Below are 16,764 nucleotides of genomic sequence, written 5' to 3'. Positions count from 1 at the left end.
TAAGAACCTTGTTATTGACTTAATTCTACGGATCCTGATGAATTTGTTCAACCATGAACTGAACTGTTATTACAGAGGTTTAATTACAAGTGCTTCTGTTTTCTTGCAGATTTTGGGTTCTGTAATTTCTTCAGACATGGAGAGTTATTGAAGACATGGTGTGGAAGTCCTCCGTATGCTGCTCCAGAATTATTTGAAGGCAAAGAGTACTATGGACCCAAAGCTGATGTGTGGGTGAGTAACCGTATGCTGAATAATTGGAAAATAAAGGGTGATATGTATCCTTTATGAATGAATAACGAGGTTGGCAAAACTTGCAAATAATGGACGAGGTACTGTAACAGCTGAACACAGTTATGCTGTATTTTGGACGAGAGCGTGTGCAAGCCAGCATAACAATACGTATAGCCTGAGTTTGGAACACCAACCTGAGATAGTGCATGGTCTCACATTGTATTCAGCGAGCCTTGTTCTTATTTGTTTAACTTGGTTGGCCCATAAGGGATGCACGCTTGAGTCCATAAAAAATACATGGTCCATGGACAGCCTATGACTGAAACCTTACCTACTTAAATAAATCCAGCTAACTCAGTGACCACCAATTAGCCTTTTAGAGATATGGTGTACACAATAGGAGGGCAGTCTTCAACATGGGTAAAATTCGGCAAATTCAAAAGACTTTACCCATTTTGTACAGCGCCATCCTATTATGTCCACCATATCTCAAAAAGGCTAATGTCCTCAAGACTGCATTGAGAACCCTGCAGCACAAAACCACCCATAATCTACTCTGTAATACACCCTTCTCTGTACTGAACTTGCAGCTACATTTACTGATTTATGTTTCATGAGCAACTGAAAAGGAGGAAAAGCTGTCTAATTTATTGTTCTCTTTTGCTTTTGTCTTTTAGAGTTTGGGTGTTGTATTATATGTATTAGTGTCAGGAGCGCTACCATTTGATGGGCCAACTTTACATTTACTACGAACCAGGGTGCTGTCAGGACACTTCAGAGTGCCCTTCTTCATGAGTCAAGGTAGGAATAGTACAATTCATCTACGATCTTGCAAACTTAATAAGGTCCAATATAGAACATCTTGAATCACAAAATAATCGGTTGAGTATCCTTATACCAGAATTATTGTTTGTTGGTGGTTTTAAACTGTTTTTTGATGGAAAACATAGTGACAATGGAAATATTGATGAAAAAATATTTTTCGGCATATTATTGGTGTGTAAGCCACAGTATTTTCATAAACCTATGATGTCATTCATTAATTTTCATAACATGAAATCTGTTGTATTGGCACTTACCGATTGTTGCAAATTGCAATTCCAGATTGCGAACAGTTGATCAGACACATGCTGGTATTAGACCCTGTTCGGCGGTACAACACAGAACAAATCCTCAACCATCCATGGACAAAGATGGGGGAACCTGACCCAGCATTTGATCATATGATGGAGGAGTATAATAACCAAAGCTTAGAGAATGGAGAAGATGATGATCCAATAAATGAGGCTATTGTGCAACAAATAGAAAACATAGGGCTGGATCTAGTCAATAGAGATATGATTATACAGGTAAGTGTCATGAGATTATTTTGGTAAAAGCTTGTGTAACATCATTTATGTAAAAATTAGGGCTCAAACGATTATCGTATCGGATATTGTATCGGCCCGATATCAACGGTATCGGATCAGATATCGGTAAAAATTTTTTTTTTTTAAATGCGTGGAAAACCAATGCATCTATAATATGTGATACATGAAGAGGTAAACATTAGTTAATGGTTTGCTTATTAAGAATAACAAACTGTAATGTTTTGGTAACTTGTTTCTATTTTTTTTTCAAATTAACTGAATGATCCTAGCACTTCAGAATAGGTCCAGTGGTTCTCCAAAGTCACCAAAAATTTGAATAAATTTCTTTTTTACCGATATCGGATCATATCGGCTGATATTACAACATCGATATCGGATTGGTAGACAAATGCTATATCGGTTGAGCCCTAGTAAAAATTACAAGAAAAACAGATTAGATAGAAGTGACAAAAGAGTCTTTGACCCCGTTTACACAGCGAGAAATCCACATCAATTGCGACATCAAATTCAGATTGCACCTAAGGACAAGCATGAACTATTTATTGATAGGGAGTTTACACAGTAATCAACTACAAAACAACTTGTGAATTTGACTTTTAAGCCATCACTTGCTCATGCTTTAAATAACCATTATGAACTTGACTTCTACCTGCATGTTCGTTTACACTGCAAAAGATGAATTTGAATTTGACAAAAGTTGGTCTGGGTCGTCATTAAAAGTTGATTTCTTAAGTCCAGTTCAAAACGTAGCAACCCTGTTTATAGACAGACTAAGTCAAGTTCAAATACAGGCTCTGTGTAAACGAGATCCTAATCTTATCTTGTAGATACCTAGAAAAGCAAATAAAGGAGGAATTGCATGGCAGTTACAAAACTGTTATCAAACAACAAGAAGCATAATGTAGTGAGAAGGGTATCCTGTTGAATCAAACAGAGAAAATCAAATCATGAGAAAGTCTTGTGACATTTTGGAATCTATGGAAGGGAATATGAACAAAGATCAGCAGATCAAAATTTGTGGCACAATCTGATTCAACCAGACCAAAAGATTATGAAATTTAGTCGTCATCATCATGCCCAGCTGTAACCAAGCATAGCATTGCTGAACTCAATGATTCCGTAACATGTGGTTGCAAAGTTATTCACTTGTATAAAGTTCTAGTTGTCTTGTTTTTTGGCTTCCTGTTTTTACCCGTCGTCATATCAAATTTTGCTCTTTCTCATCATATCAAATAACACCTGAACAAAATATTTCAAAAGTTACATCATTTGTGCATTATAATTGTGTTTTGTTCCCTCACTCTATTTTCCACCTAGTCACTGAAAGGGGATAGTTTTGATCAATTAAGTGCAATGTACCACCTGATGCTCGACAAACAGAAGAGACATCAAAGACACAAGTCACAAGAAAACGACAGCAGTATGGTCACACACACAGACGGTGCAGATAATGCAGGTGTACTACCAACTAACATGATAGAAACCACTACAACATTCCCAGCTAGTATACCTCAAGTGAGGTTTACCAATGAGCATGACCAGATCATCATACAGGTAAGTCAGGTTCACCAAAGACCAATAACCAGATTATTGTACAGGCTAAATAGGTTTACCAAAGAGCATGAGCAATCATACAAGCAAATCAGGTTTATCAAAGACCGATAACTAAATTATCAACTATAAGTCAGGTTTACCGTTTTCCAAAGAGTGATAAACAGATTTTGTTGCACATGTTGGTCAAGTTTACCAAATTGCAATAACCAGATTAATAATCGCACAGGTTCAGTAGGTTTAACAAAGAGTATAACCAGATCATTATACAAGTATAAGTTAGATTTGTCAAATAACATTAACCAGACTATTGCACAATGCACATGTTAGTCAGGTTTACCAAATAGCAATAATCAGATTATTGCACAGGTTAGTCAGGTTTACCAAATAGCAATAACCAGATTATTGCACAGGTTAGTCAGGTTTACCAAATAGCAATAATCAGATTATTGCACAGGTTAGTCAGGTTTACCAAATAGCAATAATCAGATTATTGCACAGGTTAGTCAGGTTTACCAAATAGCAATAACCAGATTATTGCACAGGTTAGTCAGGTTTACCAAATAGCAATAATCAGATTATTGCACAGGTTAGTCAGATTTGCCACATAGCAATAACCAGATTATTGCACATGTTAGTCAGGTTTATCAACGAGTATAACCAGATCATTATGCAGGTACAATGTAAGTCATGTTTACCTCCTGCAACCCCACCTGTTTGTTGTTCCACTCTGGTATTCACAACACTTTGTTGTTCAAATTGGCATACTTCTTCAAAAAGGTTGCTGACCCTAGTCATACAGATTCTGTTAACATTGCTTCAGGAGCAGAGATCTTTTCAACTACAGTCAGTTTACATGTGTTTTCAAATTTATATGTGACTTCTTTGTACAGAAAAGCAGCTTCAATTTCACATTATAACAGAATTATATTGCGAAATGTTCAACCCATTGTATTCCAAAATATTCAACCAATTATATTCCGAAATGTTCAAACCATTATAGATGTTTGAATTTCATAGAAAGATAAATCATTTCTCCATGTTATAGAACTTTCACATTGGTATGATAATAATAGCCTATGTACTTTTCAAGGGCAGTGGAGAGAAATGGCATGAAATATGCATAAGAAATCAATACATACATAAAAGAAAAATGGTCAGTTCAGTTATAGAAAAATATACCCTGGATTTATTTTGCTTCAATATTATTAACATTTTGTCACTGTGTATTGTTTGGAAATGGAATAATAAGAATTAATGATGATAGTAACTGAAAATTATGTGTTCTGATCAGCACTAAATTGGTAGGATTTATGATCTCAGTGCATCCATGTTAGGTGTTGTGAACAACCTACTGATGCATATATGTGTTGTGCTTTGTATGGTATCTTAATTATTATCAGTGTGGAATGTTTTGGAACTCTATCTAGCACTGATATTGGAAGTACATGTATATGCATACATGTACTTCACCATGACTTCTTATCTTTCACCCATGAAGGGGAAATATTGTACTTTCAGATTATTATGCCATTCACTTTTACAATCTTTATTTCTGAGTGTGCTCATTATCATGCCTGGAAAAAATGGGCAATTTGGCAATCTCCTTGCTGGGAAATTTGGTCAGAGGGAAATTGGGCTTTTATGGATTAAGAAACAGTGGGAATTTGGAAGGAAATTTATCTCTCTTGCTGGGAAATAAACACATTTTCCAGGCCTGTTGATTATAATTTTGCCAATCCTTTACTTAATTCAACCTTTGCCATGCACCTGGTTTTTAAGATGCCAAACATCATTTAATGTTCTTTGTGTTAATGCTTGTTTGGTCTTTGCACATGGCAATTCAAAATGAACACAGGTTTACAATACCACCCTGATGCCAACTGTGTAAAACAATTGTGTCCAATGTAAAAACATGCCAGGTCTGTTAAATTAACCCAAATTAATTTCAATGTATACATATTAGATTAATTGTTATGTTGATAACTCCAGGGGGTAAATCTGATTTCATACAATGTTGTTTGTATAGTTCAAATGACTTGCATCTGTACACCGTATGCGATGGTGATCATTGCTTGCTTTGATGAACAACAACAATAATAACAATAATAATAATTCCATGATTTGACACATATCAAGAACCATGACTCTGGGGGCACCGGGCCTGATGTGTGTGTGTGTGGGGGTGCGTGCGTGTTTGCCGACAAGCGAGGACACACACAAGATTTTTCACCCTAAACTGTGGACCTACTTCCAACCGAGGACTGTCCTCGGTCTCAAACTGCTGCAAAGACCTCAAATGCATGCTAGATGCTTTAAACGCTATTTGCCTGAAACCGAGGACCACACGTGTAAAAACTACCGTCCAGGGGTGATGGCTAAAATTCCGTTTCAGTATTATACACACAAAAAATCCGCCATTTTAGTCCAGGGTTAGGCGATGAAAACATCATACACACGTCCTCGGTTAGATAGCAAAACACAATGTCCACGTTTGGAGGCAAACACAGACGGGGTGTGTGGGTGTGTGTTGGGGGTGGTGGTTTGTGGGGGGGTTTCGCCATTTTCCGGCAATTTTCCTATGAGATTTTCTAAATTTTCAAATCAATTAAGGGCACCCCCTTCCCCCAATGATGCTACACCACTGACTATAAACCACAGAGACCAAGTTTGTCCACTCACTATGGTGCTATATAACTTTGTAGGCAATCATTTCACACAAACTGGGTCAGGGCAAGGCTTGTAAATATATTAAATAATCTAGGGTATCGAGCAGCTGGTTTTTGTACCCAATTTCCCTGTATTACTTAGTAACTAGATCCATTTATAACTTTTCATACAAATATGATACCGATGGGCACTGGTACTATAAGTACTCTGTTGTGTAACTGTTGTATAACTGTTGTGTAACAATAATTGATATGAACCTTACTGTGCAACCATCCATGGCTTTCACAACATAGCACACTATTATACTTTTATTTAGAATAATATTGGAACTAAATAATTTGTAATTGGCAATAAAAATTTCAATGGCATTCATCTTGTTTTCAAATAAATGCAAGAAATGTGTATTTTTGCTCATAATTTTGACAAGGAAGGTAAAGATTGTTAAAAATGTAGCTTTTAAAAGTAGTTAAATTCCTTTTCAAGCATTTCAGGATGGCTTATATTTGGTGAATAAACATACAAAAATATACTTAGAGGTTTTCTTACCTAAAATGTTTTGCTGTAAACCTTTCACAAGCACATACTATCATGGTGTTGCAAAATTGGAGCTAACAACACATTTGTCAAATGTCAAAAGTTTACTGGAAAAGATTACAATGCATGTTTCTTACAAATCTAATAATGATACAATATCATTAGCATTTCATGAGTACATTCTTCTATTCAGGTATGTTTCTTTGAAATAAGTCAAGGTCATACCATACCAGTTGACGACCTTTATTTTTCCAAGATCCAAATTTTAAAATTCTAGTAATATGAAATTAATTCAGAATGCTGTATGAAAGAATACTAAAATTAGGTGCAGGAAGTATTTTGATCAAATTAACCCCTTTGGAATCAAAATTACTGGCTTGAAAATAGGAAACTGCCTGTCGTACATATCACAATGATGTTCCAAAAGTATTTCAATCTCAACAATTAAGTCAATTTTGTGTACAAACATAGCATCAACTTGTACACTTATTGGGTTATTTTAGTTGGAAGTAGCCTGTGGCAAGTAGATGTTGATTTGATTTGATTTAGTAACAATTCCAAGGTTAGTATTGCTTACATCACCCTGTCCACTCTATATCATTACTTGTGTGATGAATAGGCAAATGATTTTGTAATGTTCTCATTTGTTTACAAATTATATTTCATAACACATGATTATAAGGATAAGGATATGTTTATAAGGATTTATGTAAGTATAGATAGGGTTACTAGTCCTCTTTCCAGTAAAGCGACAGGATGTATAAAGAGGCAAAATACACCAAAATGCTATGCTCGCTGTGATTTGCTTAAACAGGAAGCCCCGCTTGTCCAGTTCTCCACAGAAGAACTGACAATGCACCTGTTACTCTGATGACAGACAGAACAGAATTTACATGGATATATTTTAACCTTGACTAATTCCCCAAGGAACTTGAACCAAAAGTGGGGCTTCCACTTCAAAGGTTCTTGACCCGATCAACAGCCTCATCTCCCCTTTCTTTCATCAAAATTGAGATTTTGGTATCAGAAGAAAGCTCTTTTTTTCTCATTATCCCAGTGAAATTTAACACCTGAGATATTTTTCATTTTAATGATGTGAACAAGAATGTAGTGATTTGTGGTAACCACACCAGTGTGTGTACTATCCTATATGGGTATTGTTATACACGTTTTTCCTTCTCATATCAAAACCACTGGAGCAATACAGTTCAAAATTTGGAAAAATATTGCTTTAACGGTAGGCCTCAATCTAAGATAGAAAACAGAGCATGAAAAGTCGGATCATGCCTCTTTAATATGATATGGACGTCAGTTCTGAATAAAGTGCCTGAATTAACCAATTTTTTTTTTTTTTTTTTTTTTTTAATTTACAGCAGGATCAAGAAGAGACAGATTCTGATAGTGAGCAAGAGGAGCCTAGTCCAGAAGCATTGGCCAAATACCTACAAATAAGAAGACACACATTAGGAGTTACAGATCCTAGTCATGAGGTAAATATTTGGGAAGTATTGATGAATTAATTATAAAATAAGTCCAGAAAGAAATTGGGTTTGTATGGGACATTGGTCAATTTAATGTAGTGAGGTCCAGATTTGAAAGTTGCACTTACAACAATACAAAACACTCCGATAAAATAACACAGATTTCCTTCCATTATACTGAATATAAATCAATAGAATTTACTGCAACTTTCAAATCTTGGGTTACATTGATTTAAATGTACGCTGTGACGTCAATATTAAGTCAATTGCTACAAATGAGATGTCAAAACACGCAGAAATAAAGTCTGCTTCCAACGCATGTTACAGATTTGTAATACAATCGCCCGTTTTTGAATAATAGCCATTATTTAAGGGCAGTAAGTTACTTTTTTTGAGATGTTTATTATTCTTCTCTTTTATTATTTTCATGTCCAAAATTTGCGAAAAAATCGCAAACTTGTGATCAAATACAAATTTTGAGTTTTATTTTTGCCTTTTTGTTTAAAAAAAAAGATTTTGAGACACAGGATTTAATTAAGATGACCTTTTTTTTCAGCTTTAATTACACTGCATTCCTAAATTAGTTCATATCTGGTTGCATTTATGTTAATATAACTAACTTATCTGTGACATTTCCTCCAGGTACCTGAGAATGTGCAGCGGAAGCTATTGCCACAACCACCCCTCAATCTGGCAGGTAATGATCCTCAGCAAGGCATACCATTTACCCCAGTTGTGCTTAATCCCAATCCACATTTACCACGATTGGATGCTCATATGGAACCGGAAACACAGCGTCTTGTCTACAAGGTATGGTGTTATCTTTTCACCTCTTTTGCCCATGTTAAAAAAGGTTGTGAGAAAATGTTTTACCATAGTTATTGGGCTAATCCATTTGATATTCATACACCCCCTATGGATGACATGGCCTGAAAGTGAATTTCAAATAGGGTTACCTAAATGGGTAGTGATTCTATTTCAAATTCATATTCCTTGTGTTGGAGATTAAGGTCATGTCTTCTATAGGGTGTATGGATTTCAACTGGACTCGCCCGTTTCTGGTGTGAATTTAGAGGAAAATGTCTGAACAGATTGCTGATTTACTGCTTCAATATTATACCTAATATTCACCCTTCCAAATTAGCCCCCTCTGTGAATTTTCTAAACTTACACTTATAGTGCTCCCTTTCAGAAGTCACAGGAAAATCATCAGACGTTTAGCTGCAGTGGTTTAAATATTGTCTCAACACTTGCTTCTTTGATTATCCCGAATGGCAAGATTTTTTTCAAGCAAAATCTTTAGTTTAGCTTTCATAACAGAAAATAGTAAGCGCTCCATGATATGACTTAATTAGGCACATTGTGTGCAAATTAGGTTACATATGATAATTAAATTACTTAAATAACAACAAGGTGTATGAAAATAGACTGGGTGGCATTCTAGCACTATATTATCCCAATTCATTTCAGAGTAGAAATTATATGACTTACAGAGAAAGAATGCAAGAAATAAAGATTACTTCATTACGAACAAGTGAAGAACAATTCTGGATGGATGCATGTACTCCATTCACCTTAAGTGTTGTATTTGGTGCCTTATATGCGGTTGTGCCACAAGCATGCTGACAAAACACTCCTGTGCAGCTACACCATTACCAAACACAAGGTGGAACGAGGTACAGTTAAACCTTAACATTAAGCTAAATGAGCATTGAAGTGTATCTTCACCACACTGATTTTCAAATGTTTTAAATGTCATCATTATCTTGACTTTTATCAATTTCAGGAACAAAACTTACTTAAACCTCCCGTGCTAGAGGCGACAGCGGCCCAAGGCAATTACGGTCGTCGTGCATCGGATGGAGGGGCTAACATGTACTTACATTTACAGCAATTCCAGAAACAATTTTTAAGTGGACAGTCAAGCCAGCCAGGCATTGTGGATAATGCTGGACAGGTAATTATATTATTCTAAACAAGATGAGATATTGAAAATTATGCTAATTAGATTGAGGTATTTTGGTGATGGTGGGTGGAAAATGGATGTTAAAAAGAAAAGTTCTTTATTACCCAATGACTATTTTTTTTTTAAATGGCAGCCCAGGGCATTCTCCCCCAACAGGGTATACAGACACCTTCCCTTAGTACTACCATTCAAGTAAATGCTCAGGTCAAGGTACAAGGAAAATAGTGAAACATTTGAAGTTATGGGTACCCGGTATGGGTAGCCATTATGGTATGAATGGCACCTATTGTTTCACAACAAATATTTTTTGAGATGCATATCAAGTTACCACAAAGCAATAGAGAAAAAGGTTTCAGATATTTTTTTTCAGTTACATTGACCCGTCCCCCATTGGACTACAACAAAATCATACCTGCTATTAAATAACCTCTAAACAACTTTGTATCCACAGAGTCCAGTTGAGTCATTCCAGAACAGGTTGCCATCCGTGGCTACAACAGCTACTCCAGAAGAAAATGAAGATTCAGATGAGGAGCCTGATCCTGAAGCTGTCAGGAGGTATGTGGGTTATTGTGTGAGATTATACCAGGACATCATTTTCTGAACTTATTTGGTTCCCAGTATGTGTTGATATTGCCGAGAAATGTGTTTTTGTGATTACAAAATCCAATGACGCATGTTATGACTGATCCATCCAGGTTTCAGTGGTCAAAGTATGGTTTAAGGGGGTACTACACCCCTCGATAAATTTGTGTCTAATTTTGCATTTTTCTCAAAAACTAATAACACACTGGTAACAAAAGCTATGTATATTGTAGGGGCAAGGATTCCAATTACTACACTTGAATTTCAGTGACCCAAGACAAGCGGTTCGTTATTTATGATAAGAAATAAGGTACCGCTAGGATGTACCTCATTTCGTATCATATATACTGAACCGCTTGTTGTAAGTCGCTGAAATTTCAGTGTAGTAACTGGAATCCTTGCCCCAATAATATACATCAACTTTTGATACCAGTGTGTTATTAGTATTTGAGAAAAATGCAAAAATAGTCATAAATTTACCACAGGGGTGTAGTACCCCCTTAAGGTAAGCAAGAAGTCGGTATCAGTTGGAAATCATTCTGTTGCATTGCCTTTCCTTGTGTTACCTCGATGTCTGTTATGTCATTGTGTGATGTGTGGCATTGTTTTGTTATGTTCTTTTGGAATATGCTGTATTGTAGTTTTGCAGTGCATTGCTTTAAAACGTTTTTTTGTTTGATAAATGCCTGCAATGCATTGTAGCAATTAATGACTATGCATCAGGTGTTTTTCGGGTATTGTCAAAGGTCTGAATATTTTGCTTTGGAACCAAGTAATATGCGCCCCTAAGGATATTCCGAATTCCAAACAAATTGTTCAGCTTTTTCACAATACCCGAAAAACAACTGATATAAAATCATTTACCTCTTTCATAACCATCTCTTTTATTATTCATCTGTTTCATATATTTTCTTCTTTTAAACTTGAAAACAAAATACAATTTTAACATTATCTTTCATTTTCCCTTTAAAAATGGAATAGCGAACAAGGAACTTATTGCTAGTGCTAGCAACCAAACCATCTGTGATGAACAAATTATTTCTCAGCTTATGATTAAGAACCATCTGGTTATTTATATAAGAACAAAATGTTTGTAGTTAAATGGTAGAAATAATAAGAATTTAGCATGTAATAATAAAATATTGCACAGTTTCTAAAATAATTAGCAAACTGACATGGTACATGGTCTTGTTTTTTTATGTTACAGGTACCTTTTAAACCGTGGTGCCTCAGGTCGACACACCCTTTGCACAGAGGTGCCATCTCATGACCTTCCTGAGGAAGTGGTTTCACGAGTAACTCAGTACCCCATACCCAGATCGCGCCGGGCACCAGAACGTGCCACTTTACATCTGCCACCTGGTCTAGTCTTCGCTAACGTGCGGCGTGCTTCTGATGGCATGCCCAACCTAAGTCATGCCGTCCGTGCCCACCTTGAAAAACTCGCCGCAGGAGGTAGCAGTAGCGGTAGCCAGAGAAGCTCATTAAAACAATTACACAAGGAGTACCAGCAGTTACAAAAACAGTGCAGCACCCCTGTTGATCCCAGGCTACAGCAACATCAACATCAGCTACACCAGGAGAAAATGCAACAGGTGACTGACAACAGTGCACATGACCTTAGTCTGACCTCTGATTCACCACAGTATTCTACCCCCAGCACACCTGATGCATCTTATTCCCCATTACCAATGCAAGGAGCTTACCAATACTTACCTTATTCACCTAGTATGAGTAGACGAACCCACACATTTGACCCCACACCGATTCCTGATATCAATTCTCCTGCACATTATCCACAATTTTTACCTCCAGAATATCCACCTGGCTTTAACAAGAATCGTCGTAGGACTTCCTTACCCACAACTAGCGGTCCATTGCTAATGAGCAATACAAGAAGAAAATCACTTCCTATGAGTGACAGTTTGCTGCCTAATCCAGCATTGTTACTCGCTCATATGTCCAATAGTTTGTCCCAACAAACATCAGCTCCTTCAAGTGAGAGTGATATGTCCAATAGTTTGTCCCTGCAAACATCAGCCCCCACAAGTGGGAGCGATATGTCCAGTAGTTTTTCCCAACAAGCAGTCCCTTCAAGTGACAACTTTATACCAAATCCACATCGTAGGAGTTCCTTGCCTCAAAATACACTATTTTACAACCCACCACCTGATCTTGATTCCGTTTCAGACGAAAGCGAAGTCCGTACGATTCCCGAGAGGCAGGAATCGGTGTCCACTCAGTATGAAGATATTTCTCCACCCTCGACCTCACCCTCTCCACGTAGGGCAAGTTTTGCCGAAAGATTTGAAGCACTCATAGCAAGCGATGAGAGTGCCAATGTAAATTATCAGTACTCTACCACTAGTCAATCAAATCAAACCACAAATCCAGTATTGCATAGTGCAATGCTGAACCAACTGACCTCTAGTGTATATACAGAAGCTTTACCATATTATGCAATGCCTTATAGTTTTTACCAAACACAACCTGTTGTTAGCCCCTTTCTCCAGACCCAGCATAGTATTGATTCTACCGTTGACGATACTCGGCACCAAAACAAATTGATAATGCCAAGTTCACTAATGCAATCTGAATATGTAGATAGTAGTAATATTTCAGCCGTGGTGAATGCGGGTGCTGCAACACATCAGATTAGCGATAGGCCAGCATTGACGTCGTACATGTCAACCGTATCGGAGCACCATCAATGCATTGCTGAAAGTGATGTCTCTTGTGTGTCAAGATTATGCAATGGACACTGTAGGTTTGCCACTCTACCATTCCCATTCAGCCAAACCCACACACTCACAACTCTGCCAAACCATTTAGGCAATGCCTTCATTTGGCAAAAGTGTGTTTCAGATAGGTCACTGAGGATCACAATGCAGGTGTTATCTTTGTTAGCAGAGCTTAGATCTAATCTTTCTGTGTTAGATTTTGAGTCAAAAAGTTTGGAAAGTATTGCAAATAAAGCAGTATATCAATGGCAATGATCACACCTAATATGCAAGCATTATGGTCCACAATAGCCTCATCCCAATGGCATAGTTCAATAACCTCAATTAAACACTCATAGTGCAAAATTTGATCTCAAGTTGCAGAGTATGAGTTTTTGTACCCATATTTTCTAAGGTCTTTCAATGAATGTACAAATGTATTGGGTTAAAGAACTGTGCCCTGATAGATGAACATGTTGTGGATCCTAGTGAAGTCACAAAGATTGCTTAAAGGAGTTGCGAATGGTTCAGCATGTTCACTTAAAGCTTATACTCTGCGGTTAAATGCAAAACTAAACAAAAATATGGAATACTGATATTAGGACTGCATGTGTTCATTTTCTAAATGTTGCTATCTATAGATCATGATGGGCTGCTTTATAAATGCTGTATTTCCATTATCTGTTATAAGATTTGAGTCAAGTGATACGTAATGGATTTATATCACTTAAACATCACAAAGTGAAGCACGATATGCCCAAATCACTGCCACCTTTTGCCAAATCAGGGCCTTGCACTAGCCAAGCATACCTTGCATCATGTGCGCTACATTGAACTGCTTGGCTTAAGGGATGCTTATGGGGTTGCTTGTTTTTGTTATTTATTCGCATTATCTAAAAAGGTAGTATATTTATGAGAAGTGTGTTTAATTCTTACAGGAAATGCTTTTAAAGGGGGGGAATTATGTATGATGGTAGATTTTACAATATCTTGAGAATTCAAATGATGGAATATCAAAAATTGATTCACTGTCCAATGTTAAAAATTTCCTGTGAGACTAAACTTCAATTTTGGAAACATTCCCAGTAAGCTTTCAGAAATAAGGATCAGCCCGCAAAGCATACCCTTATTATTATTAATGTTGGTTACATAGAAGGTACAGGCTACAACAATTGTCACTCACAAAACATCCTCATTGGTACTTTTCAGTCATAACATGTAAGAATCCATACATTGCATCACAAACAAATGAAATATCGAGAAAAAAGTATATATATATAAGTGTTTATTTTTTAGGGTTATTTTGGGGGGAAAATGTACAAAGCATACAGAAAAAGGGAAGACCAGTACATAGTTATTAAAAAGAAATCATTTTATTCTAAACTTTAATCATTTAAGTTTACAAACGGCCAACAAATACAAATGTCCTGACTGACAAATTGAAACAATAATTTGCATGTTGCAACGCATGTATTATGGTTGCAAAAATATCCAATTTAGTGGATTCTTGAAGCTTATAACACGCTGCATGTGGTTTAGCCAAATAGGTAGCATAGTTGGAAGGCATGAAATAATTGCTTGTTTAGTTTCTTATTTAAATTTCAAATAGGCAAGTTTAAGATGACCATTTTGCCAACCCATTTTGTCTAACATCTTATCGTGTTTTTGATATGGAAAAAAATGAAAAATGGTTGTCATCATTTACACGATTGTTTTTTCAGAATAACAAATGCTATAAATTCCATCAAATCAACACATACAGTGCTTTTTACCATGCCCAACTCCAGGCAGGTATAAGCAAGAACAAATGACTCTTTGGAAGAAATCACTGGGAAAATGAACCAGAAAAACACGAAACAATTGTATGCATTCATATCTACTCATAAGAAATATACTCAATTATGCTCATTTATTAAAGTCATTAAAAAGAAACTTTCAGAATAATTCCATGCCACCTTGCGTTTCAGGGTAGGGTTAAGCTGGAATGCAGGAATTGCTAGTAAGGCTAGGGTTGGAGAATCATTGGAGGAGGACTTGCGTTGTATTTTATAAATAATTCCAGTGATTCCATGAATTCATAAATCCACGACATCAAACCATTACTTTACATAATGTGCTCTCATAAATTGTGAGACTATAATCAAAGACAGAGTTAAAAAGACTAGTTTGTGTCTGATGCATCTGTCAGTCAAACTCGGGCATGGTTTGTTTATGAGTGTCGTGATGATCGAGTTGCTGAAAATGGCGGTAAATCAGTGTGTCTTGTGGTTAATTATGCACCTTCAAATAAACAAACCATCTCAAAAGTTAAGTCTTGTAATAGGAAACTTTTTCCCCAGAAGGCACCATGCCAACAATGCATAGAAAAGTTGCTTTTGGCCTTGTGAAAGTACTGTAATTTGTCACCATTTTCTGCGATTACTTTTCTCCGATCAGCACCAGATGGATTGACCTTCTATTTATGCTAATATCCAATCAAAGTTCGTGGGGAGTATGATTGGCAATGACATCAAATGCAAACTATTCTTTTTAATTGTGTCTCAGATTTTGCCATTCACATTTTGTAGGACAGGTAAGATTAAATGGTAACCTATCCAAGATGAATCTGAATTTTATTCTAGTTTGTGGTCCAAAATCTTTGATGTTTATGTAGGTCTATGAATCGTTATAGACAACAGTATAGTCTTGATAGAGAGAATTGAGGTTCCACTAACACAAGTTGAAATTCTCTTAACCTGCTACCTCAAAACAATCTGTCAACTTTATATTTGTATTGTAGGTTTATGAGCTCATGGTAGACAGTACAGAGGTAGCGGTTACAAAAAGTCAGTAGATTGAGATGTGTCATGGTCAGGTTTGTCAGATAATTTGAGTTTGGGAGGTAATATTAGCAAATTCACTGGCATGATTATTGGTATTGGTTAAAAGAAGGATAACAGCAGCACTAACCGTTTTATGGTGATAATGATAATAATACTTTGGATTCTTGCTGGGATATGTATGGATCTGGTAATGGGCAAGTTCTTTATCACACGATGATGAGTGATATATTGAAATTTCATCAGAATTGAGGATATTTTCTATTTCATCACAAAATTAAATTACCTTAAATGATAATTCTCAAATCTGAACAAAACACACACACACACACACACACATAAGACCGACACACCTTAATTGTGATGGGAGTGGCAAATTTGCATTGTCTTTTGTCTCTTAGTATTTTAAATCTTGACTTTAAATGTTGTTTCCTTACATCTATATTTGGCAAAATTATGACTCTAGTTTGTACTGTTATTAATTTTTTTTTTTAAACCTTACATTTTGAACTGTACTTTTTGTTATACAAGGACAAAAGTCATATATTTTGTATCTTCCATAAGTGCATATATAAATTCCCTGTCAGTCTTTATTATGCTTATTATGCTTATCTTTGTGCTGTACCTATTTTACCCAACTGTCCCATCAGTAAAAGAAACACAGGTTGAGCGTTATTCAGTTGCCTGTCTGGAAGGTAAAGTTCGGTCTTAATGATGTATTTATGTAATTGCAGAATACAGTCGGCCCCAAACTCTAGCCCAACCCTATAACCCTAACGCTAACCCTAACTTGAGGATGACAGACTAGATTCTGCAATTATGCCATATATTTAA

At 36.3% G+C, this 16,764-nt stretch overlaps 1 protein-coding gene across 2 annotated transcripts in view; it reads left to right on the top strand.

Moving 5' to 3' along the window:
• LOC140155043 (serine/threonine-protein kinase SIK3-like) overlaps positions 1-16,764 on the top strand; it is a 57,732-nt gene that overhangs the window by 38,574 nt on the left and 2,394 nt on the right. Inside the window, exons 4-12 of one of the 2 annotated variants that reach the window (XM_072177726.1) lie at positions 110-234; positions 912-1,035; positions 1,339-1,583; positions 2,922-3,158; positions 7,733-7,849; positions 8,483-8,650; positions 9,627-9,797; positions 10,258-10,364; positions 11,599-11,986. In XM_072177726.1, coding sequence (XP_072033827.1) covers positions 110-234; positions 912-1,035; positions 1,339-1,583; positions 2,922-3,158; positions 7,733-7,849; positions 8,483-8,650; positions 9,627-9,797; positions 10,258-10,364; positions 11,599-11,986 — 1,682 coding nt within the window. The remainder of the gene's footprint in view (positions 1-109; positions 235-911; positions 1,036-1,338; positions 1,584-2,921; positions 3,159-7,732; positions 7,850-8,482; positions 8,651-9,626; positions 9,798-10,257; positions 10,365-11,598; positions 11,987-16,764) is intronic. The other variant, XM_072177727.1, reaches the window with a different exon arrangement.

Source organism: Amphiura filiformis, chromosome 6 (genome assembly GCF_039555335.1).
Source record: "Amphiura filiformis chromosome 6, Afil_fr2py, whole genome shotgun sequence".
Classification (NCBI taxonomy): Eukaryota; Metazoa; Echinodermata; class Ophiuroidea; order Amphilepidida; family Amphiuridae; genus Amphiura; species Amphiura filiformis.
Note: the sequence above shows the minus strand (reverse complement) of the source record. Positions and strands in the feature narration are given on the sequence as shown.